Here is a 21038-nt window from a genome sequence, read left to right on the forward strand (position 1 = left end):
CAGAGTTGGCACTGGCGGGCCCAGGGAGACGGACGCCAGTCAGAGCCAGCCTTGGGCCTCACTGACCTGCCTCAGTATGGAGCCTTGAAGCCCTGCACCAGGTCCCAGGCCAGGCAAGTTGGTGGCAGGCAGCTCCTTCTGCACTCTTGGAGTGGGCACGGTGCCACGGATGCCTTCCAGCCCAAGACTGCAGGACGGCCTTGTGCTCCCAGGCCAAGGACACCACTCCACTCTGCCTGCCTGCCTGCCTGTGGAGGCCTCTCACTGGGTTCCATTGAGTCCCATCAGCAGCCTAACCTTGACTGCACTACAAATGCTACAGCTCCACAGCCAGTCACGTCCTGGGGTTCTTGGATGTGAATTTTGGGGGGCCACTGACCAATGGGATGGGGACAGAAGTGGTGGGGGACAGGGAGGGGGGCAGGGGGCGTGGATATGAGTGAGGCTGCACTGTGGGGTGGCAGCTCCCAGGGCAGGGTCAGAACTGGATGTACCATGCTGAGGAGGCGTGGGAGGGCTGACCAGCCGAACCTCCCTGTTCTACAGGAAGCCAGGCTGGTCCTCGGCTTTAGACACTGAAAAGGTTCTGTGTGTTAAAAATTCATCATTATAGGGCCGGGGATTTAGTTCAGCGGTTCGGTGGCCTGCCTTGCAAGCGCAAGGACCTGAGTTCAATCCCCAGCACCAAAAAAAAAAAAGTCATTATAATGTGCAGGTCAATTTTAACAGCTCAAATCAAGGCAGATTTAATTTTGAGTTAAACAAAATAAATTATAGTAGAATTTTAAAATAAATTTCTTATTTTAGAATAGTTTCAGGCTTACAGAAAAGCCCCAAGAGTGGAGAGTTCTCCTGTATCCTATAACCAGCTTCCCCTGCTGTTCATGTCTTAACTAATGTGGCAAGGATGGACCACTGAAGATAATTATTGTTCATTAAGGGTCACACACCTGTAATCCCAGCTGTGTGGGAGGCTGAGGCAGGAGGATTGCAAGTTCAGGGCCATCCTGGGCAACTGTCGGATGGATGAACGGACAGATAGGTGGGCTGAAGATGTAGTCAGTGCTCTTTGGGTTAGGTCCCTAGTGCCTTCTACCCCTCACCTTTTTGGACACCCCTCCAGGACACCACAGGAGAGCCAGTCATCTGGTTTCCCTGGGCCCCTCCAGAGGAGCAGTGTTCTTACTGTTGATGAGTTTGATAGTGTTGAGGCGCACTGGTCAGGCAGTTCACTGACCTTCCAGATGTCTCGCCAGAGACCTGGGTCATGGGCTTCAGAGAGGAAGCTACATTCTCACAACACCGTCACATCTCGTACCAGGGCCAGTGCCATATCATGACTCCCATGCTCTGTTGTGGATGTGGGCCGCGAGAATTGGCTTCTCTGTACGGTCGCCCCACACCCTCACCACCCTGTTGGAGGGGAAGTCGCTGAGCTGCACACACTGGTGAGTGGGGGTTGCACCCCACCTTCTGCCTCAGCTCCCGAGTCTCAGCGATTACCTGTGTGCACCCCAGCCCAGCTCGGGCTTGTTCCTTTTAATCACTGAGTCCAGAATGTTTACCCCCTTACCTATTGAAGGATATCTTGTAGATGCCGGCTTTTGACAGCCATGGATACAGCTGCTGTAAATGTTGACAGACAGGTTTGTGTAGAGAGAAGTTTTCAGATCATTTGGGTAAATACTTAGTGTCAGCCCAATTACTGGATCATCATACGCTAAGACGGTGTTTAGCTTTATCAGAAACTGCCAAGCTGTCTTCCGAATTGGGCCCCCCATTTCATGTTCCTGCCAGTGAGGAGAATTCCTGTGGCCTCTCGTCCTGGCCTGCCAAGCCAGGTGTGTGTTTCAGGTGTTGGCTGGCCTAGGAGGTCCATGTAGAGCCATTTGATTATTGTTTTGGTTTGCATCTCCTAATGATGGATGACGTTAATATACGTATTTGCCATCTGCTTTCTTCTGGATGAGGAATCCATTCAGATCTTTTACACATTTTTGAAATTGGACTGGTTATTTTCTTCCTGTTAAATTTTGAGAATTCTTTTTATGTTCTCTACACAGGCCTTTTATCAGATGCATAATTTGCAAATATTTTTTTCTCAATCTATGACTTGTATTTTTATCCTCTTGAATGTCTTTCAGAATTAAAAAAAAATTAATGAGGTCTACACTGTGCAACTTTTTTCTTTCATGGATTGTGCTTTTAGTATTGCATCTGAAACTCATCACCAAACTGGAGAATGTTTGCTTCCGGAAATGTGACAGTTCCTGCTTTCCACTGATCCCGATGCTTCTCTGGGTAGTGTGTGAGGCTGGTGTCTGGGTTCACTGTTCAAGTACCGTTTGTCACAACACCTGTGTCACTTGTGTTCACATTTTCAGTTGACATCCTCCTCCCTTCTGCACAGCTTGACTTATATAAAGCGCCACCTCCCGAAGGAGAAAGTTCTCATTCCCTCTTCTGCTTGTCTTACAGCAAGACCACTGGTGCAGACTCTGCCCTTAAGAACAACTGTCAACAATGGCACCGTGTTACCAAAGAAACCCAGTGGCTCTCTGCCGTCCCCCTCGGGGGCCAGGAAAGAAACCACCTTGCCGGCAACCAAAAGGTAGGCCAAAGGCATGCCTCGTGGGAATTTGGGGTGCAGCACTTTCTTCGATTTTAAAGAGTGTTCCTCTTGTAGGTGACATCACAGTGTTTCTTTCTCTTGAGTTAAACCTCGCACAGGTCCAGCCTCCCATGTGTTACTGTTCTGTTATAGAAACTATGTAAATTCTGCTTCTTGCTTTTTGGAATTAAATGCATTGTCTATGAAATCTCAGTGGCTAAAACCACAGTGTACCTTTCTGGTTTGCACTTAAGGTTCTCTTTATAAAAATAAATGGGACTCTAAAGGGAGGTTAAAATGAGTATGTTGTTCCTTTATCCATATTTGGAGCAAGGCAAACTGCAGGTTGCCATAGCAACTTAGACTTTTTTTTTTTAATCTGTAAATGGATAAGCTCATACTTTTACTTGGTACCTAACAGTAAGGCTCTAGACATTAGTGTCTGCCGGACAGGTCATAGTTTGTTCTCAACTTTTTTTTTATAATTTCATAATTGGCATATTAAAATTATTTTGTAGTCAGTCTGAATTTTTTAGGCTGTGGAAAATTAAACACCCAATGCTTATATAATATAAAAGCCTCAAGGAAATCCATCTGCAGCTCTCTGTCAGGGGATTAAGCATGCAACAAATCGTGGAGTCGTGAAAATGCTAAGTAGGGCCCAGCTGGGGGCCCAGGCTGTGAACAGGCCCTCGGGTTCCCTGAAGACTCCTGTGGGCTTGGAGGGGCTTGTGCTATGTTTGATGCTGTCATGACTTAGAATGAAAATCTCCCCATCTGTCTTCTCCTTTCATCTGCTTCAGTCTCCAGGGCTCTCGCAGAAAGTTTCTGTCCTGCAGGGGCTTGGGAATTTGGTGGTGGGGTTTCCGTGGGCCTTTCGTGGGCGATGCCGTCACCCACAGAGGCTGAGGTTCAGTGCCTGCCTGTGTCCCTCTCACAGGTGGCTGATTCCCACTGGCAGTGCCCTGTGGCTCTGGTCAGCCCCATGTCCAGTTTATTCCAAGACAGACACCGTCTGGGAGAGCCCTAGTGTGGAACAAAGTTGTTTTTGTGTTTTGCATCAGGCAAGACCACGGGAGGGGATAGAAAGAGACACAGAGAGGCATTTCCTTGTTCACATGTCCAGGAGAAAAGAAGGGAGCCCCTGGGGGCAGACACAGAGTGCTCGGCCAGCAGCAAGGGCTGTGGGACCAGATCTTTAAAAGGTAGGGCACACGCATCAGCCTGTAAGCTGGCCCGGTGCTATGGGTCGGCAGCTTTAAGGAAAACATAGCAAGCAGAGAACTGCTGGGTGAGATTCTGGAGCGTGATGTCAGGTGCTGATGTGGGGGCGGTGGGTTTGGGTGAGTGAGTAGGGGGTCGAGCAGGGTGTGTGTCAGACAAAGTGGGGGTGTTTTAACCAGGCCAGAGATGACCAGGTACAACTGGGTTTTCAGTAGATCACGTCAAGCCTAAAAATGGATGCAAGCAGCAGCTGTATTAAACAGATTTATGACATCTTTTGAATATGTAGTCTATACAGAATGACCTGTCCTTCACCAAGGCACATTCTCATTGTGTTTCACCGTGTAGTTTTATGTATTTATTATGTGTGATTTTTTAAAAATTGTTTTTGCAGTACTTTTTAGAACCTTATAATGCAATTCCTGGCCTTATTTTATATCTAACCGAACCATTTGTATTTATAATCGACCCAAAATGCCCTGGATTTTAGCTGTCAGCAGTAGATAAACCTTCTATGCATCTCCATGTGAGAGTGACGAGATTGACTTTCTTCTTCAGAATTCAGGTTTCCATCTGTTACATTTTATAATTGTGCTAAAGAAAAACCCACATAACATTAAATTTACCAGCTTAGCCGTCTTAGCCATCTTTAAGTAAATAGTTCAGTAGCGTTAAGTATGTCTGTATTGTTCACTACATTGCTAGAACTTTCTCATTTTGCAAAACTGAAACTATGCCCCTTAGACACAGCCCTTGGCTCCGTGTCTCTTCTTTCTGTATCTGTGATTTTGAGTCCTTCACACAGTTCATCTGAGGGGGTCGTGTGTCTTTGTCTTTTTGTGAGTGGATTATTTGCTTAGCACAGTGTCCTTGAGGTTTATCCATGTCAAAGCGTATAACCAGTTCATTTTTAAGGCTGAATTATATTCTGTTATAGAGCCATATGCCCTGTGCCAGGCTGAAAGACAAAAAGGTAAAGCTTTAAAGAAAAAAAAAAAAAAGAGGGCTGGGGATTTAGCTCAGTGGTTCCGGCGCCTGCCTTGCAAGCACAAGGACCCCAGTTCAATCCCTGGTACCCCTCCCCCTCAAAAATTGAAATGTGGGTAAATTTCTAGCTTTTGGTTCGTTTGCTCCATGAGAACATATGTGAAGCATTCTTGGTCAGTTTGATTTTGTAGAAGTCTCTACATTTGGTCCAAAGTAAGTTTGATGTGCAGTAATGCCCACATCTATGGTTTTCTTAGCCTTCCCAAAATTCGTTGATGTAATTTTTAGGACTCTTAGAAGATTGTGTTTTGAGCTCCCGTATTTGAAACATTTATTCAGGGCAGGTTGAGTGTCGGGATGAGTTTTTTGAAACTGACCACAGGAGTATGTAGAATCTGACACTTGCCGCAGAGTGGGAATGAGACAGGAGGCGAGGACATCACCCTTCTGTGTGAGTGGGCGGGGGGATTCGAGACAGGGTCTTGCTTTGTAGCTCAGGCTGGCCTCAAACTCCTACAGTCATCCTGCCTCAGCCTCCAAGGGCTGGAGTTACGGCGAGAGCCGCCACCCCTGGCTTCACCCCCTTTTTAAGTCAGTGGTAATGACAGAAACCATTTTTGATAATTACTTAAGCCAAGGGCCAGGTGTACCATTATCTCCTGTCCTCCAACCAACCAGTCAGGGTAGGTATTGTTATCGCTGTTTTGCCGGTGAGAAAACTGAGGCTCAGAGACATGAAGGTAGGGCCCCAGGGCTAGAAAAGGGCCCCACTGGGGTCTGTCTGTCTGATGTCTTCGGAGCTCCTGCCCCTCTCCGTGCCCTGCCCTGACACCTACTTATGAGACACGCCTATGAGACACACCTAGTGGGACCTCAGCCTGGGAGACACCTGTGTTGTTCCCATCCAGTCTGCTGCATCGGTCAGAAGCTGGAGCTGTGGCCCAGGGTGAGAGCCCTGCCAGGCATAGATCCTGGCGGGTTGTGAGCCTGAGACAGAGCCATGTTCATTAGGGCTGCAGGCCGGAATCCAAGCAGAGCAGCAGGCCCCGTGTTCTGGCTGGATATGCAGAGCTCCAAGAGGAAGGCAGGAGAGAGGGCATGGAGGGTACATTACAATCCACAGGCACTGAGTGACACGTGTGTGCGTGTGTGTGTTAGCACCTGACACGTCCTATCAGGTTGAACCACTGGCCGTGAGTGTGTGGCTGTACCACTGTCCAGCTCGCACCACACAGTGGGCCTGTCCCTGCCACTCTTGGACAGTCATGCAGGTGCCACCTGTGGTTCCGAGGCCCCTGACAACACCACATTGGAATTACGGGCCTGTCCTGAATGTGTTAAATAGTAACGCATTCCGAAACACTCGAAGGCTCTGCAGACTTCGTGTTTCAGTTTACAGAACAGTCACTGGGTTATCTGCTAAGCTGTTGCTGGCATAAAGCTGCCCACGGGAGCTCTGCAGCTTTCTAGACTGAGGGCCCAGGACTGGGCTCTGAGCGCAGTCACTCATCCGACTTCCCGGGCTCTGTGGGTCCATCACTTCCTAAGTTGGAAACAGAAGTGGCAGCATCTTGCTGTGACTCTGTGGTCACGTTCTTACAGATCTCTCATTAGCAGAGAATTCTGACAGCGGAAAGAAACAAGCCAGGCATTCTGTGTATTAGGATTAAAACAGCAATGGAGTAATTTCAAATATGTTTACAATCACGTGGGAATTTTTTGGTAACCAGAGTTCCGGATGAATGATCTGGGGCATCTGCGGTGCTTGCTTGGGTGTATGTTTGTTTTCTTTTCTCTGGGGGTTTTTCAGCCTGGTGCTTAAGAACAAAATCCCCCTTGGAAATAGTCCAGCCCCCAGCGGTTGTGCTTTGTGTCGCCAATTAAGACTTCTATTGGAACTGGGGCTGGCCTTGGAATCTTTGGGAGACCTTTGTTTCCATCAGTCAAAGGAAAAAAGGGCCAAAAATCCCAGGAAGACTTCGCAGGTCACACCTAGCTGTGTGGAATGCGGCAGCTGACAATAAAGGACATTTCCACTGCCCCAGAAAGGGACAATCACTCATTCTCTCAGCTCCTAAATGGAGCATTACAATAGGCAGAGCTGTGAGAATAGAGATCAGAAGAACAAAACTGGCACTGAAAGCCTTATTTTAAAAGTGCTTAGTGCCAAGTACAAGATAGAATAGTGAAATAGCCATTGCTTCCAAACAAACGGCCGGCAGTCCTTTGGAAAAACACTTCCACTTGTTAAAAGTACAACTGTCCTGAAGTCAGGGCCAGAAAGATACATGCTTTGGAGAATGGAAAAAGAAAATCACTCTTTAGTTGATTGAAAAAAATTATTTCTAATGTATTTGTTGTCCAGAGCCATTGAGACAGAGATGGTAAGCTGGTGTGGTGTTTGCGGTTGTCCTCACTCCACGTGGCCCCCATTCCTTATCAGAAGTTGCAGGGCTCCCCCTGACAGAGGTAGCTGCCTTCCCCTGGCAGGCAAAATCGCTTTTTTTTTTCCTGAAAGATCCCTAAGACCACCAGCCTTCCTAGGAAATGCTGTGTTTTGTGTCACAAAGACAGACACATATTTTTTTTTTTTTTTTCCTGAAAGATCCCTAAGACCACCAGCCTTCCTAGGAAATGAACTGTATTCTGTCACAAAGACAAAGACACATATTTTAGACAGTGATTAAGTGTGTAATCTTCATCAGGATCAGGTATGGCTGAGTTCACAGAAGAAAAGCCATGTTGGTCCTGGCCCTCGGTTGGCCCTACTGGTCTTCAGCCCAGTTCGTGGTCAATGCCTAATACGTATTTGTTGAGTGGGTAATTGTTTTACTCTAGTTACTTACCTGGCTGTCACGACAAATGAAATTACTGAAAAATCACTGGTTATGCCTGAGCGCTCCCTGTCAAGTTTCTCTTTCCTTTGTAAAAGTTTGGAATGTTCTTAGAAAAATTTGCAAAACCATTCCTTGACTCCAAATCACTTGATGAAAGAAACATGGGATTGTAGCTTCTTTGTGAGCTGTTACCCACCCATAAGCAAGATGGTCCTTTTTCTTAAGTGCCAGTCTTCACTGCAGAAATTTTTCTGTGTCTGAAATTTAAGTTGGCAAGAATTCTTTGGTGCATATGTAACAAGATGTAAGGAACCATCTTATTTTCAGAATGCAGATCTGAGGCTTGGGCAGTGGGTATGGAGAACAGAAGGGAAAGGGAGAAACGCTGTTCAGGCATTTACACCCCAGTAACCCGTTACCTGCCTTCAGCATGGAGAACATACTGCATTATTTTGCCCTCACTGGCAAACCAGTGCCCCTGCCATTTTCAAAATAAATAGCATTGTTTTCACTGGCGGTCCAGAGGGAACACAACTTCTTTGATATTCCCCGCTGGAGATTTAGGGAGACTTCCTGCAGTGAGTCCTCCGCCCTGCCCTTTCGAGGCTGCCTCCTTACTGCAAATGTCTGTCTTCAAGCTTTTATTTTCAGTCCCTCCTTGGAGTCCTGATAAACCCTCTTTCATTCATAAGAGCCCTTGGCTCTCAAAAGGAAACATCTTTTCTTTTTCCTGGAAATAGGACAATAGTGAGATTTTTAAAAAACATTTTGATGCAAATGCGGGAATGACAAATGTCTTGAAAGACTGTGATGGATTAGATCCAAGTCTGTATATACAAAGCAAAATGCTTTTCCATGTTGATGTGGGATCCTGCAGTGGCCTGAAGCTTCTTAAAATTCTTTCACGCACTTTGATCGGTTTGCTCTGCTTTGTTTCTGTGTGGCGTACATAGGTCTGTGCCTTCTCTGTGCAGGCAGAGCAGACAGAGCAGCCCCAAGGAGAGCACAGTGGCGTTAGGGTCCAACCCAGGGCCCAGCGCAGGAGCCCGAGCCTACCGGGGCGTGCCACAGCGGCTGCTCGTACCGCTGAAAGCTCTGAGAGGTTCGCCATCACTGGCCTGGTGTGTGTGACCGTATTGATTCTTGATCAGTGTTGGTGTGTGGATGCCCCGAGGGCCACTCGAGCTGGTGTGCTTCCGTGTTTCATAAATCACGGGCGATCTTGTGGCTGGTGGGGGCTGTGCACACACTGGTGTGCAGTCGCCAGCCCCACTCTGCTGAGACTCTGGCAGGTGCTGCCACACCCCGACCTGGCTCCCCTGTGAGATAAGGGTGATGCTTTCTGGGAAGTGGCACAGCACAGGTACAGCTCTGAGCCCTGGGCACATGCTGCCCCTTCCCCAGCCCCAGGCTGATTGTTCATCATTAGAAAGTTGGTTCGGGTTGGCTACGACTGACGGAGAGTCAGGGTTTGCTTAGCCTCGTAAGTGTGTTTTATACAATTCTCTAAATTGCCATGAACTTGCCGTGAACTCCCACAGGGGCACCACAGAGGCGGCGACGCTGCGGTTTGCTCTGTCTCAGGTCCCCTGGGCCCCATCAGCTGTTCACTCACAAAGCTAGGGCTTGGCCTAGGCACCTGGCAGAGAACAGTCCCACTGGGGCTTGTTCACCTGGTTTTCCTCATTGGAAGGTTTGGAACTTCAGACACAAAAGCTTTGTGATTTTAGACTACAATCCCATGTCGCAGAAATGTACTGTTCTCATGAGGTCTGTAATTTTCTTGTCCCTAAACTGAGCAGTTCAGCAGGTGTGGTGGTGCATACCTGTAATCCCGGCATTGGGGAGGCTGAGGCAGGAGGATCGCCACAAATTCAAGGCCAGAATGAACTACATAGTGAGACCCTGTCTAAAAAGAGAAAAGAAAAATGGACCACTCTTAAGAACTCACACTTGACCTTAAGACATGCCCTTGCTATTTGCAGTTGGATACTAGTGCTGATTATCTAAAGCTTTCTCAGTTACCAAAAAGACTGCGCAGAAAGGGCATTGAAATAATTGCGATCCTGGTCATTTTATTGACTTTGCTTACCTCCAGAGGTGAGTTTTCAGAAGCCAGGTACCAGCCGGTGTTCACAAGCAGTATGAAGAGGTTATTAACTGGATGGTGGGAAGGTGCAGAAAAAGGTGGGAAGAAGAGACCGAGGAGGGACAGAGAGCGACAGCCAGGAAGAGAGAGCTGGCGCAGCGCGGGCCCTGCAAGGCCTGGTCTGTGTCCTCCTTCATTTGGGCCTCAGCCCTCCCTTTTCTCCCGTGCGTTGCTTCAGCACCACTCTCTGCCCCTCCCCCTGCTGTCCACTGTGTCTCCACTGCCTCTGTCCATGTCCCGAGCGCCATCTGAACTTAGCTCTTCCCTGGGGCCACGCTTCACTCTCTCCTGCCCTCCTCCCTGTCCCACGTGGTGGCTTCCTCCACGTCCATGTCTCCGTGGCCCCTCAGCAGCCACCAGATGGACGGTCCTGCCCCGAGCCATCCAGCAAGTGGCAGATGAATTGCAGATCTGTGCCTCTTCACCCCAGCCCTGGGCGTCCCCACCTTCCAAGTCAGGTGTGACCTCAGAGCACCCCAGTTGCACACCCATGGTTGCGCCCTTGTCCTTAGTAAGTCCGCATGGAGCTTCTTTGTGAGGCCCTGCAGATACAGAGTGATAGGTGAGCCCAGATCTCAGGAGCGCTTGTGACGGAGCTGAACGAGACCAGTGAGGACAGCTGGGATACAGCCTCACGGCACAGTGCTCCACAAGCCCAGCCCAGATGTCCACACTCATGTCCACATGAGGGCTTTGGGGCCCAGTCTGCATCCTCTCACTGTGCACCCGTAGTGGAAGGAGGCAAGAGCTGTCCATTTACAAAGGCACTGATCACATTTACCAGGGCTCTGCCTCATTACAGTGACCCCCAGGCCTGGCCCCCAAATGCTGAAGCCCTGGGGGCTGGGGTTTCAGAGCCAGCAAGCTGAGGACATGTACTTGGCCACCATGGGCTCTCTCTGCTCGGGCCTGTGGCTTTCCTAGAGGCCGGCTCCTCGGTCTGGTTAATTACAACACATCCCCGCCCTTCATTTGATCTTCCCCCGAAATGCCCGGCTTCGGGAAGCTTTCAGGCCTCCCTTCCCAGGCTGCCAGCCGAGCGGGTCCCTCTGGCTGCGCAGTATGAAGTTGATTGCTTTGCTTCCAGGCCAGGCAGCGCCTCTAACGAGGACATTTCCACGTAGCAGGACATTTGTGTGGCCACCGTTCCACAGGCACCCAGGTGTCACTGTCCCCTGTCACCTTTAGGCTGAGGCCCTTCAGCACCAACGCTGTTGGCCTTGCTCAGTCCCTTGCTAAGGCCCATCTTGGGCTTCACAGGATGTGTAGCTGGCCCCTGGCCTTACCCTGAGGGCCAGCAATAGTCCCCTTGCCCTGAGCTGTGGCAACCGGAAATGCTTCGGGCCTTGCCACCTGTCTCCTGGGAGTGACATCACCCCGTAGAGCACCAGTGGTCCAGACTGAAGCACCCTGCGGCAGAGTCGGGCCCCTTCAAGTCCAGGCCATATCCTGTGCCTCGGTTTCCTCAGTTGACAGAGGCACTGTTTCCGAGTGATGTTCTGAACAGCAGCTAGGGCTGTAGAACCAATCTGTCTCTAATACCCACGCGGAAGAGTGAGATGCTGTGTACTGAGTTGACCCTTGGCATCGAGGTGGGATGGCAGCACGAAGGATGTCATTGTCACCCCTTTCAGCAGCATCAAGCGGACCAGCTCTTCTGAACGAGTGTCCCCTGGTGGCCGGAGGGAGAGCTCTGGGGACTCCAAGGGAGGCCGGAACCGCACAGGCTCTACCAGCAGCTCCTCCAGCGGCAAGAAGAACAGCGAGAGGTAAGGCGACACTTGGGCGACGGGGGCCCGCTGGGACATTTGCTAGTCCTGGTGCCAGGGACGATCTGGGGCCCTCAGGAGCCAGGCCCACATCTGGACACCAGGCTCCGCCAGAGCTTGGCTCTGACCAGACAGTCACTGGAGGGCAGCTGCCAGCGTAGCTCACACGAACTACTTCCAGGGCAGAAACCTGTGACCCAGGCTTGTGGGCCCCGTGTGGGCAGAAATGGTTCCTGAGAACTGCGCACTTGGGAAGCCGTTCTGGCTTCTGTGAGAAGCACGTCGTCCCTCTGGTGTGTCTGCTGCCAGCTTAAGATTAATGGAATGTTTTAAGACTGTCAACAGTATTTTCCTAAGACAAAATAGGTCCTCAGTTGTAATTTTATAATTTGTCAGAGACTAATATTGAGTTAACAACAGTGATAGGAAGCATTTTTCTCTGGTTTCCTGACCTACTTTTCCTCCCAACTTTGAGTTTTTTATGAGATTAGTTTATAATGGGTTATTATAAATATCTGTGAAATTGATAGTAACTTTGTATTCATTAGCTACTTACTCTTTTGGCATTTTAATGGCTGCTTGTATGTTTAAAAATGTATCGATGAGGTCAGTTTGTCTGTGTGTATCTGCCTAGTGGGCTCTTCTAACACTTTAAACATCGTAGGTTCGTTTTGTTCTGTTTAGCAAGCCGCGGCAGGAGTTTCAGTTCCAGAGGCCAAACATGTTTCTTTTCAAATGTTCACGTCAGGAGAAGGCTCAGTCATAATGCAGTCCACTCCGAACCTCAGGCTGTGCAGGCTCCAAGTTTGTAAATCCATTGTGATTTGGTCCTGTGAAGGATGTTTAACCTCTTTTCCAGTTTTATTCCTACAAGGTACCTTTTCTGGAAAACACGCCGACACTTCTGTACTGGGTCATGACCACCACCAGCGACACAAGGCCTGTCTTCTAAATCAGACTCAGAACTTCCTGTTAGAAGATTATGCTAATTGGGTGATAATACCTTGGAAATCAGGCCAGGTGGTCACAAGGGTGGCAAAGTGTGAGCCAGGGGGGTGCACGGCCCTGAAAGCGTCCCTGCATTTGGGGTGTACCAGGAAGTCGACCTCAGATGTCTAGATCTTGGCAGTTCTTGTAAACTTGGCTTCTTCTGGGCACATCTGATTTTTATTAAGTATTTCCAAAAAGAATCTCCATTGTGTAAACCCCAAATCTGTTTTATCTTCTTAAATCCATGGCTTTGGTAAATGTGCTGGGTAAATATTTCCATAAAAGATATTTACAAAGGGATTTTTGAGAAATGCCGCAGTAGGAAATTTTGATTTGGGAATGAGGGGCTAGAGAAGTATGCTAACCATTTTCTAAAAATAATCCAGACAAGCTGGGAGTGGTGGCACACACCTGTAATCCCAGCACTTGGGAGGCTGAGGCAGGAGGATTGCTGTGAGTTCGCAACCAGCCTGGGCTACATAGTGAGTTCCAGGTCAGTCTCAACTACATAGTAAGACCCTGTCTCAAAAAAAAAAAAAAAAGAAAATCCAGACAACTGAAAGTGTCTGTAAAAATAAATCCTATGCCTTATTAGAACCCAGGGCTGGCAGAGGCCAGCCTAGCATGTGCTACTTGAGTTGCTGGGGCTTCAGGAGGGTGCTGGGCCTCCCCTGGTGATGGACGCCTTTGGGGGACTCGTGGCATCGATAGCAGAGACGCAGCTGGGAGCAACAGAGGGGAAGGTCCAGTTGGGGACAGTGTCTTCACCCCCTCTCCCTTCCTGTGTGAGCAGCTCCCTTTCTGGCTGCTCTGACCTCCTACCCAGGAAAGAAGCCAGTCTCAAGGTCTGGACAGATGCAGAGAGAAGTTTCAAAATGTGAACACATAGCACATGTTCATGATCCCAGCACTCTGGGAGGCTGAGGCAGGAGGTTTTCATGTTCAAGTCCATCCTGGACAACTTAGCCGCTCTGTGAGAACCTGTCTCAAAATAAAAAATAACAGGGCTGGGGTCGTAGCTCAGTGAGAAGACTCTGGGTTCAATCCTCCAGACCACACAAACAAAAAAGAAGATTGAGGATAGGGGTCCCAAGACCATCTGGCTGATGGCCCTTGCCCTGCCCCTCACTTGGTAGTTCAGTCGCACGTGTCATTGATCCAGTGGCTGGGTCACATTTAAAAGATTTGCTCACTTGGTGGCTGCAGGTTGCAGGGCAGCGTGGAAAGGTCCCAAAGGTCTGGTTTTGCCAGCCACTTCCGGCCTCTCTCTCTCCCCCAAGCCCTTTGTGAGTGAGGGATTGGACACTTGATTCCCTGTTTTGCTGTCTTTATCACTTTCTTCTTTGCCTAAAGGAGGACAGCCAGGACTTGTAGGGGGAGAGACTTAATTCTGCTGAGTTTGTCGAGGTTTCTGTCTGTAGTCAGCTAGCAGGTCTTACTAAGCCCCCAACCCAGCCACCTCCCAGAGCCAGCCTGTGACAGTGGGAGGCTGTGGGGGACAGACAGCGAGGTACAAACCACAACACTGACGCCAGGAGAGAGCAATAAATGCCCATTAGAGCCAGCTGATCATCAAAAACGAGACTTAGGTGGAGAGCAGGCAGATTACTTATGAGCTTTCCAGTTCTCCGTTTAGTCTTTCTCACATGAAAGAGGAGGTGCTCCGTGACACCTGAGTGCTTGGTGTCCTCTCAGGTCAGTCATGTAAACTGCATTTATACAGCAACATAATCTGGTGAGGATGGCCCAGGTTTGGATAAACTGTAACCACAGCCAGGGGGAATAATCAAAGAGTGGTGCGTCCCTGCATGGCTCCCAGCTACTAGAGAGCTGACATTGCGTGTGCCAGTCCCGGGGTGGGTGGTGCCTGGCGACCAGCCAGAGCCCCATGTCCTCTCCGGGCTCATCGGCACCCCGCACTGCCTGCTGCCTTCTGGGGAGAGCGAGATCCTGGCCGAGACTTCTGGCTGGCCCGCTGTGCGGCAGCCCAAATCACCAGCAGTGCTGGCCTGCACCAATTATGGGATTGCTACACAGCCCACAGTGCATCACAGCCTGTGTCGGTTGGCACAAAAGCTGTGCTCGCACAAATTAGAAAAAGGCTCCCTTTACTCAAAACAAATAGTTCCACATCACCAATAGTTACAGCAGCTAGAAACTGCTGTGCGTGCTGTAAAGAGCTTTTGAAGTCACTAACATTAGAGTTTTCCAAAACACAGTAAGCTATTGTTAAATTCACCTTACTTTCTTAGAAACTATATTCTTTCCAATGTTTGTAATCTTCTTGCTCCTGCATCTCATTTAACTGGCTTTGACGGCCTTTTTTGAAACGTGGCAGCACTGGGGATTGAACCCAGGGTCTTCTCACTGCACTACATTGTCAGCCCCTTTTTAATTTGTTTTTTATTTTGAGACAGGTTCTCACTAAGTCATCAAGGCTGGGCTCAAATTTGCAATTCTCTTGCCTCAGCCTGCCAGAGTGCTGGGATTATGGGTGTGTGCCACCATGCGGGACCAACAGGATACAGTCTTAATCTTCATTTTAGAACATTTAACAGTTTAAAGTACTTTGCTTGTAACAAGCTTGTAACACTATTGACTATTTGTACTGAAAAGATTTTCATTAAAAACAAAAGCAGTGTAGGGTGATGTAATATTTTACTTTATGTATTATTAATGGTAAATTAATGATAATTATACAGTGATTCATGTCATTGTGAAGTACTTATTAAATTTAAATAGGGAACCAGCAATAGCACTCTAATGGAAGACTTGTATAATGTACCCAGTATACTAGGATCTTTTTAATTTAAGAGGATATTTTATATCACAGAAAAATGGCTACTTTATTTAGAAGCACAGTTTATGTCAGAAGTTACTAGATTGATAAAATGTTTCAATTATACCCTTTGAAATAAGTTTTGTGACTACGTAGATAAGATACTATGTTTCCATGTAAAGTTGTTGTAAAGGGCTGATTTGGTTAGAACAGGAAATGTTTTAGCCATCTGCTGGCAACTTCACGGTAACTCATACACACTGGTTGTCTTTGGGGTGCAGGAGTGAGGAAAAGCCCTTTAATGCGACAAAACCTTAATACCTTTGCTTGGTGAGAAAGGGAAGTCGGAGACCATGGAGCTGGGTGCTTCCTAAAACCGCTTCCTGTCATGGCCCCCCTCAAGGGTGGCCACTGGGGAGACAGAGCCACATCCGGTCCAGACGAGCTCAGGGTGCCCTGTGGTTTGGGCACGGTGCCACCCCGAAGTGCATGTACTGAAAGCTTCACAGCATTGCCAGGTGGTGGAATCTTTATTTGTTACTTGCTTCCTCACTTGTTTTTGAGACAGGGTCTTGCTAAGTAGCCCAGGCTGGCCTTGAACTCATGGTGATCCCCCTGCCTCAGCCTCCCCAGGGCTGGGATCACAGGTGCACCCTGCGCCTGGCTCCAGCTGTCATCTAAGTCTCAGTGCCCAGCCTGCTGGGGTACTCTCAACCTCTCCAACACATCTCTCACTTTCCCTCAGCAGGATTTTTAAAGCCCTTCTTGAGTTTATTATAAGTAACTCGTTAGAAATTCCAGATGTGCAAAAAGAGGAAACAGAAGTCCCCTGTGATCTCCCCCCACCAGGAATTGAGCTGAGTGTATCACACTTCATCCACCTCGTTTCAAGGGCACTGTCTGCACAGTGTACAGTTAGGACCTCACAACCCCGTGGGTGTTCGTGTGTGTTGTGTAAGTGCCCCCTGGTTCACCTGTGTCCCTCCCAGCCTTGTGCAGGTGTGGAGCGCTGGACACAGTATGCTGTAGGTAGATCATTAGGTGGTCAGTCCAGTCCAGCATCTAAGACAATGCCCAGCACAGTCCATACTCAGTGGACATTTGTTAGATGAACCTGTTTATCCCAATTAATATATCGAAGAAGGTTACAATGATAATGCTGAGAGAGAGAGAGAATGGAGCTGTGTAGCCATAATCAAATCAAGTCTTAATACAGCCCTACTCTGCTGCTTTCTCTTGCATGGTTGTAAATTATTAAACCTCTCGGGACTCCCTTGGTGGTAGCAACACTGTGCCTGCCTGCCCCGCAGGTGCTGTAGGATGAAACAAGACCACGCTGCAAGGTTCCCCTGGGGGGTACCAGATGGAGTCCAGGCCCCGCATCAACCTGCTCCTCGGGGACACCTGACCCCCACTCCTGTCCCCCCGTCCCCCGCAAAACTTCTCTCAGGGAGCGACACACACACACAGCCTCCCCAAGCTCCTGCTGCACACAAACCTGCTGCTGTGAGTGGAGAGGGCAGCACAGATGGGCCTGCGTCCCAGAGCCTGGCGCCAGGCACTCAGGGAAGGCCAGCTGTCTCGCTTGGGGTTAGACCTCACCCAAACCAGCGAGGAAAAGCAGAGCGGTAGAGAGGCAACTGAAGGTGTGAGTAGGCAGCGTGCACACAAGGAAACCCAAGGCAGCTGACTAATGAAGAGATGTGCACACAGCCTCATGACGGAGTGCAGACCTAGGGGAGACACAGTGGACTTAACTACCTTCGAGAGAGGTTCCGGGCCACCACCTCCCACCCATCCGGCCTGGCTCTGCTGGGACTGACCCTTGTCCCTCTCTGGGGACGCCTTCCCGTCCTGAGTCTGAAGCCTGTGCCTCTCGATTGCTAACTGTGTAAGCCCTAACTCCACCCCCCTCATCCGCCGGCCTCCTTTTCTTCTCTGGGAGGACAGAAGCTGTGTCGCTTTGCCCAGAAACTGCTCAGTATCTGTTCAATGACGCAAAGGATGCTGCCTAGAAAGAACAGGGCGATTGAAGAACTAGGCGCATAGCGCCCCCTAGAGGTCGATTATTTAACCCACACTTCAGATTCAGAAATGATCTGTGCTAGGTACCAAGTCCCTTACATGAAGCATCTTTGTACTGAAAAGATGGTTTTGCATTTCCAGCTATGAGGTCGCTTATCTTTAAATATATTTTAAAATAATTGGTGGCAACATTCTTTAAATTTAGTTTGCAATTGTTAGGTGAAACTGGAGGAAGAAAGAAAAATTAATAAAAGTGGGGTACCTTGTTACATGTTCTGTATATATTTAATGAGTTAATTTTCTCCTTTTTAATTAAACAATTTGTATTAGCACATTTGCAGTGCCTAATGACCACATTCCTCATGAGGGTCCGTGTGTATGTATAACACTGCTTCATTCCTTTTATGCCCCCCATCCCTTGGCCATTTTGCCCTGCCAGTGCCTGTACAACATAGGGCTCTGCTCCCATTTGTAGAAGGAGACTCACAGAGGAGAATCCCGAGCCCGGGCTGGCGTCCAAGTCTGTTCCATCTGCCATGTTAAGCTGGAGCTGTTCCTTTTGGTTGGCAGTGTCTGGAAGCTGTAGTTGTTGTCCCCTGTAAAGTCTCCAGTGACTTGGAAACATTTTAAGTAGATGATTCCTAGCCATGGTGGTGGTGTGTGCCTGTAATCCCAGCACTAGAGAGGCTGAGGCAGGAGAATCACCATGACTTCAAGACCATGTAGTGAGGCCAGCCTGAACTACATAGAGAGACCTTGTCCCGAAATAATAACAACAACAAGAATAACAACAGCAATAATAAATGGTTCCTAAATGACCCCATCTTTAGTTTTAAAAAAGTGGACATTTTTTCAGGGACTTATTGACATCATAGAATCTTTTGGCTTCCTGTGGTCATTTTATTTCCACATCCCACCTGCAGCTCAGGCTTTTACAGTCTGAATAAGGCTGACGAAGTGCTGCACCTGGCCTTGGCCTGGCTCCCCCTCCACCTGGCCTTCCTGACCACTTTCAGAAGCACGTGTCTCTCCTCAGATGCCATCTGGCTCCTGCCAGTCCTGCTCTGGGGCATTGAAGCAAGGGACTGTGGTGGAGGTGCAGTGGCCACTTCCTGGGTGCTGGCTGCCCTGCTGCCTGTTTTCCCGAGCCTGCATTCAGGTTAGGGGCTTTTCCTGGGCCAGATGTGCAGCCACTCCTGCCAGAGCCCTAACACAGCCGTGCACCTCAGAGGTGCTGGCCATTGCTGGACACAGAGTCCCCAGCGTAGTCCTGCCCTGCATGGGCTTCAGTGCAGGTGGGCACCTTGCTGCCTCCCTGAGACTAGGGATGGAGAAATCTCATGCTGGCCTGGGACTTGGTCCCCCTCCCAAAACAAGGCCGAGTGCTGACCCTGGGGAACCACGAGCTGTTGGTCACCAGATCCATGTTGCGTGACACCTGGAGAGGTGATCGCCTCCTCTTCCAAGTGGGCTGCCTTCCAAGACTGTCTCCAGCATTGCCAGAAGTGATGGGGTTCTAGAAAGGCTGCACCCCAGCTGCCTGGCCTGGGCCTGCCAGTGCCCCACTCTAGGGAGGTAGGAAACCTCTGGTCAGTCCTCAGGCTAGTGTTTATGATTTCCCCAGGTGGGCAGAAAAGCCTAAGTGAAGCCACTCCCTTGCTTTCTAGAAAAGGTGTCGTGTATTGGCAGAGGAAAAGGGTCCTGAAGCAAATATGCCACTTTCTCCTTTGTTTTTTGTTTGTTTGTTTTGTTTTGTTTTTTTGTTTTGTTTTGTTTTGTTTTTGCAACAGGGTCTCCCGATGTATCCCTGTAGGATCACGGGCATGCACCAACATGCCAGGCAAATATACCATTTTATTTATGAAAGTGTAATTTTCTAAAATGTTGGTGCAGATCAATAGCTTGTTTTCTAAATACAACACACCACACAGTGATACAAAGTTTAGATTTGAGAAAGAGAAGCACATTAGTGCCACCTCTGCAGGTGACCTTTAGGCTTTGGCACTCCTACTATATTTAACCTTCTAATAGAAATCTTTCCTTCTTCCTCTTAGAGGCTGTCAGCCTCAGAAGGCCTTGGGTTTCCTTGTACGGTGCAGAATCCCCATGAACATTCTCTTCAGAGGAGCAGTCCATGATTTCATTTTTCTTCCTCTAGACAATGTTTGGGATTGCCTTTGTCTGTGTGCGTGGCTTTTGCATCTTCCTACTTTTTGATCAATGTCATAATGTGAAAAGGTCATTTTCCTGTTATTTGATTCCCTGCTTAACCCCATGGTCACATCTCTGTGACAGCATGAGACCTGCCTTGCTCTCCTTGATCCTAGCACTCTGTCCCGTCCTCACTGCCTGTGGATCCAATAGTGCAGATAGATGATAGCGGCCCGAGGCTTAGCATAGGGAAGGTCATGGGACTGTCACTCTCGCCATGACGGTGGGGGTACCCACCCAGCTGATCCCCATATCACAACCAGAGCACCAAGGCCACTGAGTAGAGTAGACCAAGCTGAACCCCTGCAGGTGACAAGCCCCTCTGCAGAGGGACAGGCCACCACTGCATGAATCTTTGCAGAGTGGCAGGAGGAGGGCTCCTGTCCCTAATGTGGGGCCACAGAGAGCAGTGGAACAGCCAGGCCTGGTCGAGCAGCAAGGCCTGCAGGAGTCTCAGCATCTGGCAGGGTGCTGAAGAGGTTTCACAGTGCCTGCAAGGCCCCTGTCCCTGATGAAGGACAGGGAGCAGAGCCTGGCGTGGTTGGTGGGTTCCCAGAGCCACAGAGAAGCTGTGAAGGGAGAGGCATTCAGTAGATGTGAGGCCTAGGCCAGTGGTGGCGAACCCTCGACACGCGTGTCACAGTAGGCTGTCTGTGCCATCGAAAGCTCTGAAAGGTTCGCCATCACTGGCCTTTGAATGGAGCAAGGGCTGCTTTACAAACAGCACAGCAGCAGCCCTGTATTTAAAGTAAAAATTTAAGAAAAGAAGCCACGTTAGGAGTCTGTCTACTCAGGTGTGTGTATGCAAGCATACACATGTTATCCGAGCCTCTAGTGGTACTTAAGAAGACATGGTAAAGCCATCGTTCCTCCGGCTAGGGATTGTTTTATCTGTCTTGTTCCACATCTTAAATCAGAACAAGGAAGCTGGGCCTTGGGGGGAGGCACGGACTTTGGGGTCTGCTGCAGTTGGAGTCAAGCAGTGGTTCGTGTTCCTCCCCCCTGCTCACCTCAGGCTGTTTTGTGTTGGGTAATAGAATACCCGACACTGGGTACTTGATAAAGGAAAGGTTTATTTGGCCTGGTGCATGTCTGAAATCCCAGCACTCAGGCTGAGGCAAGAGAATCACCACAAATTCAGAACCAGCCTGGGTGACACAGTGAGTTCAAGGCCAGCCTGAATGACATAGTGAGATCCTGACACACACAAAAAACAGAAAATAAAAATAAAGATCTCTCTGCCTTTTCACACTGTGGCGTAGGCACCAAGCTTCCAGCACATGAACTTTGGGGTAAACCATACCTGAAGCACAGCGACACCCTGTCCGGTTGGAACGGAGGTGATGCTGTCCCCCCATGGCTCTCCAGGAGAGGCGGCCCCAGCAGGAAGTGGTGGCCACACCATGGCCCGCCTCTCCTTTGACCGGTACAGACCCTTCATGGAATTTACCTGTGA

The 21038-nt window shown here is 49.1% G+C and overlaps 1 protein-coding gene across 5 annotated transcripts in view; it reads left to right on the plus strand.

The window, feature by feature from the left end:
- Positions 1 to 21038, plus strand: part of Eml1 (EMAP like 1) — a 137978-nt gene that overhangs the window by 85172 nt on the left and 31768 nt on the right. For 3 of the 5 annotated variants that reach the window (XM_033766791.1, XM_010609127.3, XM_033766792.1), the window contains exons 3-4: positions 2479 to 2611; positions 11446 to 11577. In XM_033766791.1, the coding sequence (XP_033622682.1) occupies positions 2479 to 2611; positions 11446 to 11577 (265 nt within the window). Of the gene's footprint in view, positions 1 to 2478; positions 2612 to 11442; positions 11578 to 21038 lie in introns of all 5 variants that reach the window. The other 2 variants (XM_033766790.1, XM_010609128.3) reach the window with 1 other exon arrangement.

Source organism: Fukomys damarensis, unplaced genomic scaffold (genome assembly GCF_012274545.1).
Source record: "Fukomys damarensis isolate Sample0158 unplaced genomic scaffold, DMR_v1.0_HiC HiC_scaffold_21, whole genome shotgun sequence".
Taxonomy (NCBI): Eukaryota; Metazoa; Chordata; class Mammalia; order Rodentia; family Bathyergidae; genus Fukomys; species Fukomys damarensis.